General features: G+C 38.2%; 1 protein-coding gene across 2 annotated transcripts in view; it reads left to right on the plus strand.

The window, feature by feature from the left end:
• The window catches only part of LOC121736338 (vinculin), a 45,085-nt gene that overhangs the window by 17,522 nt on the left and 11,592 nt on the right, over window positions 1-15,971 (plus strand). For both annotated transcript variants that reach the window (XM_042127456.1, XM_042127458.1), the window contains exons 4-20: window positions 3,391-3,496; window positions 3,750-3,851; window positions 4,548-4,680; window positions 5,008-5,089; window positions 5,341-5,458; window positions 5,562-5,683; window positions 6,138-6,204; window positions 6,546-6,655; window positions 7,000-7,102; window positions 7,391-7,527; window positions 7,884-8,014; window positions 8,247-8,395; window positions 13,618-13,683; window positions 13,875-13,986; window positions 14,263-14,356; window positions 14,654-14,843; window positions 15,105-15,477. In XM_042127456.1, coding sequence (XP_041983390.1) covers window positions 3,391-3,496; window positions 3,750-3,851; window positions 4,548-4,680; window positions 5,008-5,089; window positions 5,341-5,458; window positions 5,562-5,683; window positions 6,138-6,204; window positions 6,546-6,655; window positions 7,000-7,102; window positions 7,391-7,527; window positions 7,884-8,014; window positions 8,247-8,395; window positions 13,618-13,683; window positions 13,875-13,986; window positions 14,263-14,356; window positions 14,654-14,843; window positions 15,105-15,477 — 2,195 coding nt within the window. The remainder of the gene's footprint in view (window positions 1-3,390; window positions 3,497-3,749; window positions 3,852-4,547; window positions 4,681-5,007; window positions 5,090-5,340; window positions 5,459-5,561; window positions 5,684-6,137; window positions 6,205-6,545; window positions 6,656-6,999; window positions 7,103-7,390; window positions 7,528-7,883; window positions 8,015-8,246; window positions 8,396-13,617; window positions 13,684-13,874; window positions 13,987-14,262; window positions 14,357-14,653; window positions 14,844-15,104; window positions 15,478-15,971) is intronic.

Below are 15,971 nucleotides of genomic sequence, written 5' to 3' on the forward strand. Positions count from 1 at the left end.
ATTTTATGTGGTGATTTCAATATTAATTTATTAGACTCAAACTCCACCACTGTTAGATTCACATCATTGTTCAAATCGTATAACCTCACTCATTTGTTTAATGAACCGACAAGAATATGTGATACAACTGCGACTTGCATAGATAATGTTTTCACTAACATAACTCCCCATAGGAAGGAAATAATTAATGTATTAAGCTCTGATCATTTTGGACAGTTAGCTTAATTTAATATAAATTGTGATACAAATTTAAAAGAAAAAATTGAATATAGACCTATAAATACAAAACGTATTGAGAAGTTTAGAAGTAAATTGTTATCAAGTTTTGAGCACTTGGATGTATCAAATGACCCAGATAAAGCGTTTATTAACATATTTAATAGAGTAAAACAGCAATATAACGCTGTATTTACTTCTAAAACGGTCAGTTTGAATAATAAAAGAAATAATTTCAAAATGGGCAACTGCAGGTACTATTGTAAGTAGACAAAAATTGTATGATGTGTATAACGAGAAAACTATAAACCGGAGTGAAGCTTTTAAATTGTACGTCAAGAGATACTCGAAAATTTTTAAAAGGGCCTGTCAAGCAGCGAAGGCACTTCACATTAAAGAGAAAATTAAAGACTCTAAAAATAAAGTGAAAACCACCTGGAAAATAATTGCGGATGAGACTGCAAGAGTCGCCTGTCGTAACTCTAAATTTGAACTTTTAATTAATGATAAAAAAATCAATTCTGATCTTGAGGTTGCGACAGTTTTGAGAAGTTTTTTGCAGACATTCCAATCTCAACTACAATGAACTTAAATTCATCACCTACAGTTGCAGAAAAAATACTTAGAGAACATGTCAAGGAATGTGATGTCAATTTAATTTTTAAAGATATTGACTCCAAAGATATTATCAAGACTTTCAAATCAATCAATATTAAAAGTACCACTGATCTCTGGGGTATGTCCACAAAAATTATAAAATCAGTAATTGACATCATTGCCCCTTACCTAGTCTTAGTTTTTAATAATTGTATTAAAAGTGGTGTGTTCCCAGACCTAATGAAGCACAGCAAGGTGATGCCTCTATTTAAAGCTGGGAAGAAATCAGACCCAGCCAATTATAGACCAATATCCATATTGCCGACTTTAAGTAAAATCTTTGAAAATATAATTATAAATCAATTACTTGCTCACTTTAACTCAAATAATTTATTACATAATAATCAATTTGGTTTTACTGAAGGTCGGTCTACAACAGATGCAGGCATTAGTCTTCTGTGTAGTATTTTTGAAGCTTGGGAGGGGTCGCAGGATGCACTTGGTATTTTCTGTGATCTTTCTAAAGCATTTGACTGTGTGGAGTATGATACTCTAATAAGAAAACTACACCAATATGGTATAATGGGCACGGCACTTGAACTTCTAAAATCTTACCTTAAAAATAGAACGCAGAGTGTGGACGCAGAGTTGGAATCGAAAACCGTATTAATAAAGTCCTCAATAGCTTTAGATACTATCCTGAAAGTCTATGGATAAGTAACTAAAATTGCTGTGGATAATAATATGCATAGTATCGAATAACAGCCTACAGGGCAATGACTAGAGAAAGCGAAGTACCAATTAAAGTCTAATCCAATTAAGGGACTTATCAAAGATCTAAAAGTCTAGACAGTAGCTGACTATATTGGCATATTCAGGCTTTCGTACCGCATACAGCTGACAGGCTGCACCATGCTATGGTCGAAGACTAGCGCGTTTTTGTAAGTCGACGGTGTTTGGCTAAGTGTTGATTCTATCTCTGAAGCCCATTTAACAGTTTGGGTTTTCGAGTCGAGGCTGATTGGAAAATATTCGATTATAAGGTCTTATAAGCCCACTTGATAGTCTGGGTTTATTGCCAATTGTTTATTTGCCTGTTTAAGTTGAAACTTCGAATCGAGTACAAATTCCATATGAAATGTCGAATTTTGTATGTAATTCTGTGCGTTTGATTTTTTGCAAACAAAAAAAAAAGCGATTGCAAACTCTTTTAGGCACACTGCACTAAGTTATTTTTGATATTTTGTCAAAATTTTATTCTCTTCCCTTTCTCTTTTATAAATATACGTGGGAGAGCCATGCTTCGGCATGAATGGGCCGGCTCAACCGGAGAAATACCACGTTCTCACAGAAAACCGGCGTGAAACAGCGCTTACGCTGTGTTTCGCCGAGTGAGTGAGTTTACCGGAGGCCCAATCCCCTACCCTATTCCCTTCCCTACCCTCCGCTATTCCCTTCCCTACCCTCCCCTATTCCCTTCCCTACCCTCCCCTATTACGCTATTCCCTCTTAAAAGGCCGGCAACGCACCTGCAGCTCTTCTGATGCTGCGAGTGTCCATGGGCGACGGAAGTTGCTTTCCATCAGGTGACCCGTTTGCTCGCTTGCCCCCTTATTTCATAAAAAAAAAAATGAAAAACAAAATATGAATTCGATCTGATAGTGACTTTAAAAGACGCCGGCGAAATAGTTCCTCCAACTAACAGCTCTATGTTCTATAGACTCTAAAGTGCACTAGACTAAAGTCTAAAGTGTATAGACAGTGTTCCAGTTTAACCGACCAATTAACTAGGTCGTTTGTGAATTAACGTTTAAATGGCTAGCCACTAGGGTATACTTCGATAGGGTCTAGCTCAAGGTCAGCAAATACGGCATACCGGTGCAGCTGTAGACATGAAATATTGTGAGCACTTTTGTTATATTGTGTTTTGTTTTAATTTTTTATGAAATATACTGGGCAAACGAGCAAACGGGTCACCTCATGGAAAGCAACTTCCGTCGCTCATGGACACTCGCAGCATCAGAAGAGCTGCAGGTGCGTTGCAGGCCTTTTAAGAGGGAATAGGGTAATAGGGGAGGGTAGGTATGGGAATGGAAGGGAATTGGGGAGGGTAGGGAAGTAACTAGGGTAGGGGATTGGGCCTCCGGTAAACTCACTCACTCGGCGAAACACAGCGCAAGCGCTGTTTCACGCCGGTTTTCTGTGAGAACGTGGTATTTCTCCGGTCGAGCCGGCCCATTTGTGCCGAAGCATGGCTTTCCCACGTAAACACGTTTGTTTTAAATCCAATATAATGGTGGGATATTTCAGCAGATTTCCAAAAAAAAATAAGGTTGTTAAAGCGTTTGATCTGTTTTTGCGTAAACTTACAAATTAAAAGTAAGATGTCTGTGTTACATTCTTTTCACTATCTTCATAATATTGTTCCATTTCCGAAATTTTGGGAATTCGTATTGCGTGTATAGCACTTGTGATTTTTCTCTGGAGTTGAGAGATTCACTTTCTAAGCTTTAATAATATTGAATAATAACGCAATCCTACATTAATCTCTTATGTATTGTGAATATGTGACTTCAGGAAGAAGCTGATAGAAGGTTCCCGAGGCATCCTGCAAGGCACATCAGCGTTACTGCTGTGTTTCGATGAGTCTGAAGTCAGGAAGATCGTGAAGGAATGTAAAAAGGTACAAACTTTTGTAACACACAATTGAGAAATAATGCGCTTTAATTTACGATAGAGAAGTTAACATATTGTTGTCCCCCTCTCTTAGTTTCTCTCACTCCCTTGCTAATAAAGAGCGTTTGACTATTAAAGGTTTGCTGTTTTCGTCTGTCACTTTTCCATTGTGCCAAAGAAAAAAATGCTGTTAATATTTTTATCAGTAAGTTGGTCAGGATAAAACATTATTGCCGTCAGCTAAATGATATCTCTGTCAGGTGCTGGACTACCTGGGCGTGGCGGAGGTGATCGACACCATGGAGGACCTCGTACAATTCCTGCGGGACATCTCGCCAGCTCTCTCGAAGGCCGCTAGAGAGGTAACATAATATTAACATTTAGTGTCTAAACATACTATGCCGAATTTCCGCGGCGGAAATTCGGCTTGATTCCGCCTGCAATGTAAATATTTTAAATTCCCGATGACACACCATGCCGAAATTCCGTCGCGTTACATTGTCGTCGTTTGACATAGCTGACGTAAAGAATTTCCGCCGCGGAACTTCGGCATAGTGTGTTTAGACATTTATGATTTATTACATGATTAATATACTTAGTCGATAAATGCAATAGTAATAAGTGGAACTCTAGACGAGACGTTTTCTTCTTTATAGAACGAATAAAAGTATATGGAAATGACATAACATGAGTCCATTGACGACTTCATAATATTATCGAACGCTTATGTCAATTTCATTTTGATCGGCGATTCTATAAAGAAAATGTCTTAGGTAAAGGGCCGACACCTTACGCAGACATACTGTGAGTTTTGCGATCAAGATTTCAGTAGAAACTAAAACATTTTTTGGCTATCTGGATATTTGATGGGTATAAAATACCTAAACTTATGTATTACCAACATGTCAGAACTCAGGTAAGAAACGGAAGGTCTTAGTTATACTACGTTCAATTGTGGTATCATTCTTTGATATTCACCCCAACTATTAGAACAATTTACAAGGAACGAGAAAACGTTACTATATTTTTAAAGTTTTTAATTTCTTTATCATCTGTAGGTGGCGGCTCGCGCCTCTGAGCTGACGCATCCACCGCACGCGGAGTCCCTGGCCGCCTGCCTGGAGTCCGTCAAGCGCCTCGCCCCGCTGCTCATCTGCGCCATGAAGATCTACATACACATCCTCTCTGAAGGTAAATTGAGCTTATGTGTGCACTGTAGGGCTTAAACGCGTACGTAACAAGCGAGCGTATACCCATGAAGTGAGGACGCATGTTAAGAGCGCACATGTATGCAAGAATCGTGCAGGTTTTCAAAAGCGTACACGCTTGCAACTTGCATTCACGCACGCAACTAGCTTACACGCCCGCAACGAGCGTACTTGCATGCACGTAAAAAGCGTGCAGATATGTGAAGAGAGTACGTGCACGTAAACGTACGTAGTACGTATACGAGACGCAAGATATAACATATAACACTCGTTCGGATGTGTATTAACTGACGTATCGCTTATGTTTCAGGTGGCAAGGGAATAGAAGATGCGGCGGAGAACAGAAACTATTTAGCACAGAGGATGGCGGACGAAATTCATGAAATCATCAGGTATTTCTACAAGTTTTGAAACGATTTTAAATTACCTTACTTTATTTCTATTATATATAGATGCCGCCTGCGACTTCTTACGTGCATGAATCCTGTAGGAATCTTATATTCTCTCGTATTAAAAAGCAGCCTATATCCTTCCCCCATGCGCAACTCTTAGATGCTATTCAAATCGATCCAGTACTTATTTGATTCAAACAAACAAACATGTTTTGCTCTTTGCATAAATAGGTTACAACTTTTCTCTTCAGGGTGCTGCAACTGACGTCATACGTGGAGGACGGTGGTGAGAAGGACAACATCGCGGTGCTGCGCGCGCTACAGAACATCATACACGGCAAGAGCGCGCAGGCGCACGAGTTCCTCAACGTGAGTACTGGAAACGTACTCTTGACAAGCCGGCCACAGACGTGATAACATCGTGATATCTTTAAAGTCATTTTTTTTAATTATATATGATTATATCCCACAGGATCCCACGGCTCTCCGCAACAGCTCGGGCGAGCGCGCGCTCCGCTCCGTGCTGACGGCAGCGCAGCGCGCGGGCGAGCACCTCGCGCCCGCGCTCGCAGACAGCGTGCGCGCCACCGCCAGGTGAGACAGACGTAGCTGTAGCGTACTGTGCGAGCGAGACAGCAATATCTTGAAGACATAGATGTTGCACACCGTGCGAGCGGGACGGCAAACAGGACGTAGCTGTAGCGTACTATGCGAGCGGGATGGCTATACTTATTTTTAAGACCGACGTAGCTGTAGCATACTGTGCGAGCGGGACGGCAACATACTTAGCTGTAGCGTAGTTTGCGAGCAGGATGGCAATATCTGAAGATGGACATAGATGGCAATATCTGAAGATGGACATCTCTCATTGAATATAACAGGGCAATATAGAAATATTTACATTTACTCGTTAAACCACGTGACTAACCTTATTGTTATCCAGTATATTAATCTATAGTATGTATCTATTATTGCAAACAAAATACACAATTATATTAATCTATAATTGTGTATTTTGTTTGCAATATGTCAATAAAATATTTCACAGAACGGCGGGCGTGAACGCGGACCATCTGTGCGATGAGAGACAGTTTGGCCGCGGAAGGGAACCTAAGGTAATTTACTCGTTTTATTTTGACATATAGCTCAGTCGTGGATCACATAGAAACTCGTTCATTGAGTAATAACTACGTGACTCTTTCACTCGCGAAAATATTGCAATCGCCCATATCATATGCGATTAAATTATGATAGGTAAAGCTATTGCAACGTTTTCGTGAGTAAGTGAAAATAATGCGTAGTTCCGTGACCATACTTTAGCATTGCAAAAGATAACAAAAATCCTCTTTCATATTCGTTGGAGTTTTATTCTTCACGGAATCAATGAATTTGTATATCGAAACATCTCCTTCATATGAATATTTTTCATCAAATTAAATGCTGTTGTATATTTCAGGCGACCAATTTAGCGTCGGAGTTGCGTGCGCAGCTGAACGACGTGGAGGGTATCGTGAACGAGGGCGTGCGCGCCGCTGAGAAGCAGGGAGGACGGACTATGCAGGCCAGGTAATGTCGAGGGAGGGAAATAGACAAGGTCTTATATTAGTGCATACAGTGTCTGGGTCACACCTTTTGGCATATATAGTCTAATCGCGTTAAGAAGTATACGCGTGATGAAACCAACCTTGGTTTTCGAGACAGTACTGACTGCAAGCATCATAAGAACCCTTAAGAACTGTAGATGAAAGGTCCCGAAGTAAATCATTAAGAAACACAAGCTGTGTTCAATACCATGTTGGACTCATTAATCAGTTTTTTTATATTTCTTTGTCTTGTTATCGTGAGATTTCAGATATAGTAATATTTACTTGTAGTGATATTTTGTGAAATGTATGTAATGATGTATATAGGCTAGAGACGGCGCACAAGTGGCTGCTGCACCCGGCGTCCGACCCGGCCACGCGCGTCGAGGGCCAGCGCGCCATCAACAGCATCGTGGCGCAGGCGCAGCGGGTACGTACACTTAACTTTAAAAATAATTGAAGTGTCATCAGCAAAAAGTACTATCTCGTTATCATTATCCTTAACTAGATAAGGTAAGTCATTTATGTATGATCCTTAGTAAAACCCTATTGATTATTATTATGCAATAAATAATTGCAGTTAAAATGTGCTAATAATTGTTTTAAAAATAATGTACCAAAAGTCGATAGAATCGATAGAAATGGGTGGAGGGTTGTTATAAAATGTAACGGAAGAAGGAGGGTCTAAAATCTTCATAATGACTAACTTTATTTGCAGATAGCGGACAACCTCCAAGGTCGTGAGAAAGCGGAGATCCTTCAGCTGTGTTCGGAGGTGCAGCGGCTGGCGGATGATCTCGGAGACCTGTGCATGAGCGGCATGGGAGACTCGGAGGAGGCACGAGCTATAACTAGGTACGGGGATTGATTGTAATGGTCAAACTGTGCTGTTAAGCCTGCTAGAACTGTGTAGATTGGTCCGTTAAAATTTCGAAATTTTGCCCGTAAAAATTGTGTAAATTGGCCCGCCGAATTCGTGCAGATTTGTTTACGAATATAACTGATAGCTGCTAAGAGGGCTTGTTGTCTTTGATAATGATACTGCTGCGATTTTGCTACATTATTTTAAGAAAAAAATTATCGTTATTAATTATTAGTAGATATTTCACACGTGCTCGAATGGTCTCCTCATGTTTAGCGAGCGGTCAAAAGATGGCCCCGGCCTAAACAGTGGCTAATAATAATTGCTTTTTATCGTTTGTTGTGTACAGACAGCTGACGGACAAGCTGCACGAGCTAAAGCGCGTCGTGGAGCGCGGCGTCGTGAACCGCGTGGTGGAGGACTTCATCGACGTCGCCGCGCCGCTCAGACACTTCACCGACGCCGTGCACGCGCCCCCAGGTACAGTACGGCGCCGCCGTGTGGTACGAGTGACGCACGAGCTGAAGCGTGAATCACGTGAGCGTCAAAATACGTACATACTAGATCAAAATCGATCCATCTTCTGAGAACGATGCCAGGGATGGACACAGATACGTCTGCTTGTATAACCTCTTTATTTACATCCATAAATGAAAACGACAACATTCAAAAATGTTAATTTCCTACATATTAACCAATCCTCTACTCACAGGTACACCAAACCGCGAAGCTAACTTCCATGACAAGTCGGCCGCGCTAGCGGCGTTCAGCGCGCGCGCCGCCGCCGCCGGCAACATGGTCGCCGCGACCGTACCGCACAACAAACGCCTGGCTGATCTACTCACGTCGAGTGCTAGAGAGGTATACAATTCTTTATTCGCATAGGATGAAGGTCAAAGTAAATAATATAAGAATCAATAAAGTTAAAGCACATTAAATCGATCCTTGATCATAAAGCTTATATATATATAAGAGGATTAATCTTAAATCAATAAAAAACTTCGGTGTGTTTCTCTGAAACAAAGTTAGCATTTTTATATTTTGAAATAGGTTACAACTTACAGAATCTTAAAGTACTTTACATAACATTAATATCTTACCTGAAACAAAGAAACGACAACAAAAGTTATCACCTCTAACAACAACTACAAAATTATACATAGAAAATTAATGAGGATTTTCGAAAATTATAAGAAAATTACAAAGTCAAAATGAACTCAGCAAAATTTTGTCATTGACATTGACAATGACAATGACAGCCTTACATGACACGCCACGCTCGGATAACTCCTGAACTAACGGTAGCTTGAATAAACGCGCGTATATTCAAAATGAAGAAAGTATTTTCTTTACATCTCCCTCCTTCAGGATGAGAATTACCCCTGTAATTCTCATTATAAGCGCATATATTACTTATCATCTTCTATCCGGATAAGTTTTGTTACATGGTATAAGCTAGTTTCCTTTTTTGTTCTACCTGTGTTTATTTTGTATATTGTATTTGATATTTTGTCTATTATTTCAAATGGGCCGATTCTTAAATTATCTAATTTTTTTCTATTTAATTTATTTCCGTTTTCAATATATACTAGTTCTCCTATATTAAATTCACTTTGTCTCCTGCCTTTATCAAATATTTTTTTATTATATGTATGTGATCTTATTGTTCTTTCTAATGCTTCCTTCCTGTCTTTAATCCAAGTTTCTGTATTTATCGGGTTTTGTAATTCTTGTGGCAAGATACTGGTAACTTTTCCTTCTAATAAATATACTGGTGCAAAGCCAGTCACTGAGTGTTCAGTTTTATTGTACTTATCAATACACTCTCTTGCAATTGATGTCCAGGATTTCTTTTCTTTTTTTTCATTAATTTTACATCTCATTTTATTAACAAGTGTTTGGTTCAATCTCTCATTGAGTCCGTTTGAAAACGGAGTATCAACTGCAGTAAAAATTAGTTTTACACCATTATTAGCCAAAAAGTCTTTGAATTCTTTTGAATTTAATCCTGGATACTGATCTGTTAGTAATATCTCAATTTTTTCTGTGTCCAGAACTTTTTTTACTAACTTAATGAAATCTGCAGCATTTTGTGTTTTTGATGTTAGAATGTACGCAAACCTTGTGTAATGATCAACCAGCAAGTGTAGGTATTTCTTGGTCGATCTTTGTCCTCCAAAACCACCAATAGTATCGATCGACATTATTTGAAATGGTTTCGACGCTGGTCCTAAATATGACATCAATCCGTGTTTATCTTGGCCTCTCGATTTATTCTTAACACAAATCTCACAGTTCTTGCATATTTTTTTTATGTTTCCTATTAAACCCTTTGCTGTATAATAAGGACTGATTTTATTTATCATTTGGTTGATCCCTAAATGGCACCATTCAGTGTGTATTTCTTTTATTAGTTTTACACTCGATTCCTCAGATAATATTACTTTTTCTCTATTTCGATGTTTTTTGTATAGTATCCCATTTCTTTCAATTAATTTGTTTTTTATTTTTTCTATTTTATCATTTTGCTGTTGATCTTTCTTAATATCGTCTAATGTTATCAGATTCACCATTTTTAAAACTTCTTCATCATTGTCGTTACTTTCCAATACCGGGTTTCTACTAAGAGTGTCTGCTTCAGTGTTAACTTTTCCTGGAATATATTTAATGTTGAAGTCATATTGTGACAAATAAAAGGTCAATTCACCAAGTTCCTCATCTGTTCTAGCTTTAATGTTGAGGTTTTCAAGTGGTTTGTGATCTGAAAAAACTGTAAATTTTCTTCCTAGCAACCAATATTGCCAATATTTGATAGCTTCTTTAATTGCTAAACATTCAAGGTATATTGCCTTCTTTGTTTTTTGTGTATCATTGAGCTTCTTTGAAAAATAACCCACCGGTTTTTCTTTTCCATCTTTTTGAACTTGTTTTAATATTGCACCTATACCATTCAACGATGCATCTGTGTAAATCATAATGGGCAAGTCTTTATCAAATATTTCCAGTACCGGTTGTGAGCATAGTATATTTTTTATATCAGAGAAAGATTTTTCACATTCTTCTGACCATATAAACTGAACATTTTTTCTTAATAATTTATGCAGTGGATCTAATATTGTTGCACTATTTGGTATGTATTCGTGGTAAAAGTTAATCTTCCCTAAAAATTGTCTTATGTTCTTTTGGGTTTTCGGCGTTGGAAAATTCCTTATTGAAATAATGTTATCTTTGATTGGTTTAACCATATTGTTTCCTATTATGTGTCCCAAGTATTTTATTGTTGTTTCTGCAAATGTGCATTTTTTAAATTTTAGTCTAAAACCTTCTTCTATTATTGATTTAAGTACTTTTTCTATATGTTCTATGTGTTCTTCAAATGATTGTCAAAATATCAAAATGTCATCAATGTAATTCTCTGTAAATTCCTTCAAGTTATTATTTCTTAATATATTTGATAAAATTCTCTGGAAAATAGCAGGTGCTGTTTTCAATCCGAATGGTAGACAAGTCCACTGGTAATGTACGTCCTGTGTGACGAACCCTGTCTTCTGTTTGTCTTCAATACGTAGTGGTATGGACCAGAACGCAGAATTTATATCGAGCGAGGTAAAATATTTACAGTTTCTTGTTTTAACTATTAAATCGCTTATTAATGGAAATGTTGTGCCTGTGGTACGATGATCTTGTTTAATTCACGAAAGTCAATACAGAGTCTTGATTTTGTATTTTCGTCTCTTTTAAATGCCAAGGTAACTGGAGCTGCGAATGGGCCATACGATTCTTCAATTAAATTATTTTTTAGTAAATTTGCTACTTGATTCTCTATTTCTATTTTATCTTCTATTGTGCAACGGTATGGCCTCTTGCTGCAGTATTTATCCACCAGTAAGTCTATCCGGGCTTCATATTTTTTTACTGTGCCGACATCGTATTTATCTCTAGCAAATACAGTATTATATTTATTTATCAAACTTTGTATTTGAGTCTTTTTTATGTTGTCCAAGTGATGAAGGTTAGATATAAATTCATTTTTACTCACATGCTCGTTAAAATTAATTTTAATTACTTCTTTCTCTTCAGGTCCATTTATAGTTTTTATCTCCCTTTTTTTCTTTTGCGATATTTGTAAATCTTCATTTTGGTTTAAATTAAATTTTTTTATCATATCTAGACCTATAATGAAATCTTCAAAATCAACTCTGTCTACAATGAAAATATCAACATATTCTTCTATATCAAAAATTTTTATTTTTAAAGTTATTAATCCTTTTGTGTATGTCACACCATTGACCGTCTTTAATAATATTCTATTAGTATCTTTAGACTCATTTTGTATTTTAACTAATCTTATGTTTATAAGAGAGACTTGGGAACCCGAATCATATATCCCATTTACTTGTATTTTGTCCTCTAATAACATATTTATTTTTATCAATGGTGTGATTACTCGTTTTTTGTCTCTTCACTTAGACTTACTTCTAGTACAGAATTACTTCCTATCATTTTGTTCTCTTTCCCTTCCTTTTTAAACCAACATGACTGTTCTGGGTGGAATCGAGTACCTTTATTTAAATTTTGACAATTTTTGCATGGCTTTTTGCCTTCAATGTATTTCCTATTATCATCTTTCTGTTCTCTTTTTTTAAATAAGCTTTTATTATTTACCAAATTTTCACACTTATTTATTTCATGAAGTAATCTCGTTGAGGTTTCACACTTTTCCGGATCAATTCTATTTCTAATAAACTCAGGTAAGCCGGCTGCTATAAGTGTCACCAAACTTTTCGTGCCAATATTTTCATCCATATCTAATAGTAACTTTTCTTTTCTTATGGCATATTCCATCAGTGATCCTTCTTTATATTTGTAAAATATGGCATACATTCCCGTACTCCATCCCTTATCAGCGAATGAATCCAAAAATTTATTTTTCCACTCAGACCATCCAGCCTCTATTTTCAAAGTTTTCAACGTTGCCGAGTGCCAGTCTGTACATGATTTGTCTAAGAATAATCTCAATATTTCTATTTTAGTTGTATCTTTATTAATTTCAAAACGCACGCATTCATTCTCAAATGTTTCTATCCATTGTTTTGCATTTGAAAATTTACATACAAATTTCTCAAGCATAAACCTTTCGGATATATTTTTCAGGTTTAATTGACTTTCACTTTTCTGTGTTGTTTCTACTACGTCTGTTTCTTTTATTTCTTTTAGATATAAATCATTAAACATTAAATTATCATCTTCATCAAAATAAGTTTGTAACATTTCTTCTGTGCATGTTATCCATATTATTCTCTCTTGACCTCTTTGGCTTAGACTTTTTTTCACTCTTTTATAAGCTTCTGTCTTAGTTAGTGCCAAGTGACGGCTTACGTATCTATCAGCCTCTAGCAGTACATACTTTTTACTATCTTCTGTTGTAATTGAGGTTATGGCAATCACACTTGTCTTATTGTCGGTTTGTGATGCCTCATATCTAAATGCAAACTGCAATTTTTGCTTCATTATAACAAGTGTTGTCGTTTTATAAGAGGATTAATCTTAAATCAATAAAAAACTTCGGTGTGTTTCTCTGAAACAAAGTTAGCATTTTTATATTTTGAAATAGGTTACAACTTACAGAATCTTAAAGTACTTTACATAACATTAATATCTTACCTGAAACAAAGAAACGACAACAAAAGTTATCACCTCTAACAACAACTACAAAATTATACATAGAAAATTAATGAGGATTTTCGAAAATTATAAGAAAATTACAAAGTCAAAATGAACTCAGCAAAATTTTGTCATTGACATTGACAATGACAATGACAGCCTTACATGACACGCCACGCTCGGATAACTCCTGAACTAACGGTAGCTTGAATAAACGCGCGTATATTCAAAATGAAGAAAGTATTTTCTTTACATATATATGGATGCCGATTGCGGTACAGTGAGTTGGACTTTGGCGTTGAGTCCATATAATGTGCGATCAATGGACGATTTCTATCTACGTCGCCACTGGACTATGGTTTTTATTTGGTACGTTTTAGAACACGTTGTAATGGTAAATGGAACAATTAAATTTCCAGGTGGAGAAACTATCGCCGCAGCTTATCTGCGCTGGAAAAATCCGACTGCTGTATCCCGACAGTAAGGTAAGTTTTACATCATTTTTGATTATTCTTATACTTGATTAAACGTCACACGACCTAGTCATTAAGCCAGGTTATGTTAACTCAATATTAGTGGTAATTTGTTTGAAATAACACGACCAATTATTGTTGCCATCTGTTTTAGAATTAACTTCTCCGATAGTACTAATTAATGTGTGTACTTTTGTAAACAGGTAGCCGAAGAGCACTTCACGAATCTGAAGAACCAATACGGTGACGCGGTGCTGCGCTGTCGCGACTTGTGCGACCAGGCGCTCGACCCGCTCGAGTTCGTTCGCACTGCCGGTACGTACACGTAGCGTCCGTATACGCTAGAATGCACGCGTACAGGCTTGCAAGCATAATATATATTGTGAATTCAGAATTATTAATTTTCTATGCCACTGGTATACATTTTACAATCTTAAAGTTTTATAAATTAGATCATGACATTCATGACGTCACCGTACGTACTTACATTCGCATAGTGATCGTGCGTACACCCTCACATAATATGTGCGGTACACGGTGATACACATACACCATTCTGGACTTTTATAGTAAAAAATATATTGTGTTTAGGTGAGCTGATGCAGAAACACACTTACCTGTGCGAGGAGGCGATCCGCAACAACGACTCGCAGAAGATGGTCGATAACACCTCCGCCATTGCCAGGTATAATGGTTAGATTTACTAGTCGAAGCGACCATAGATTCGTTACAAAAGCCTGAATTAAAAAAGCCCAAACAATTTTTGGAGTCGTATTTTTTAATATTTCAATTATTTACATAATTTACAAAATATATTATTTTGACAGTCACGAACAGTTTCTTTCTTTAAAATAATAGATAAAGGTTGATTAAGGAAATCGGTCTTTTGCCCCTAAAATCTGTTAAGAATCCGACAATTATTTCTCCCGTGATCATGCTTTTCTAGATAGGGGAACAAAGTCACGAAATCTTTATTACACAGGCTCGCGAACCGCGTGCTGTTGGTGGGCGGGGCGGAGCGCGAGAACACGGACGACGGGGAGTTCGCGGCGGCGCTCGCGGACGCCACCGCGCGCCTGCAGGCCGCCATCCCGCCCGCCGTCAGGCACGCCAAGCGCGTCGCGCAGCGGGACGCCACCGCGCCGCCGGCCTGGCGCCAGGCCAACGCCGAGGTAATGCTAGTAGATGTGGCTTAAAATGTGTTGCTTCATGATGATGAAAATGAGTGATTCAGTGATTTCAGTAAACGTATGGAGAATTTTTTGAACGTCGACAAAAATGTCATCGTAAATGCCAGATAAAAATAGTTAATTTGAATGTTACTTTCCATATATCGTTAATGCGAAAACTTCGATACCAAGCCGTCAGACACTGATTCAACACCTCATTAATGTAACCTTGCAGTTCTTAATCACAAACTTACATATTCGTAGATTATCAAAGCGGCAAGCGGTGTCGAGGAAGCACTGTCCCGTCAATACCGACCACCGCCGCCGCCGCCGGCACCGCCACTACCGGCCGCTCTGAGCGCCCTGCGATTGGACGGCTCCAACGCCGCGCCCCCTCGCCCGCCTCCGCCCACTGCCGCCGCCCCGCCCCGCCCCCCGCCCCCCGACACGGACGACGAGGGGGAGGACATTTTCCGCCGCCAGCCGCACCCCAGCCAGCCAATCCTGGTGGCCGCTCACAACCTCCACGCGGCGGTCAGAGAGTGGTCGTCCAAGGACAACGAGATCATCGCAGCGGCTAAACGCATGGCGGTGCTCATGGCAAGATTGTCGGACCTCGTACGCTCCGATAGCAAAGGTACGCACGCACGCACGAGTAGAATAAAAATCGATTGCTTTGAAACTTGCTGTTGCTAACAAAAATATTAACACAACGATAAACTGAACAATGTTAGACTTAAGACTAAACATTAGTATAACGCTTGTAAATAATTATAATCATGCTATTATCGACACATTATGGCTATTGTAATATGTCACATTATAAGCTCATTTATATAAAATATGCTATTGACGAAAAAAGAACAACTTTTGCGTCCTAATTGGTTAAAAAAGTTGTTTTTTTTTTCGATTTCGGCAATTTGCATTGTATTATATTCATTGTATCTGTCCTTGCTTCTGTGGATAGAGGTGGCTATGAATTTGAGCGGTGAGTACAAAGTGCTGTATATTATATGTCTATGCTGCTAAAACGACTTAATTATGGTGATATATATCTACTAGCGGCCCGCCCCGGCTTCGCACGGGTGGACATTGATTTTTAAATAATTTTTTTTTCAATCTTTATTTCTT

Source organism: Aricia agestis, chromosome 19 (assembly GCF_905147365.1).
Source record: "Aricia agestis chromosome 19, ilAriAges1.1, whole genome shotgun sequence".
NCBI classification, from domain to species: domain Eukaryota; kingdom Metazoa; phylum Arthropoda; class Insecta; order Lepidoptera; family Lycaenidae; genus Aricia; species Aricia agestis.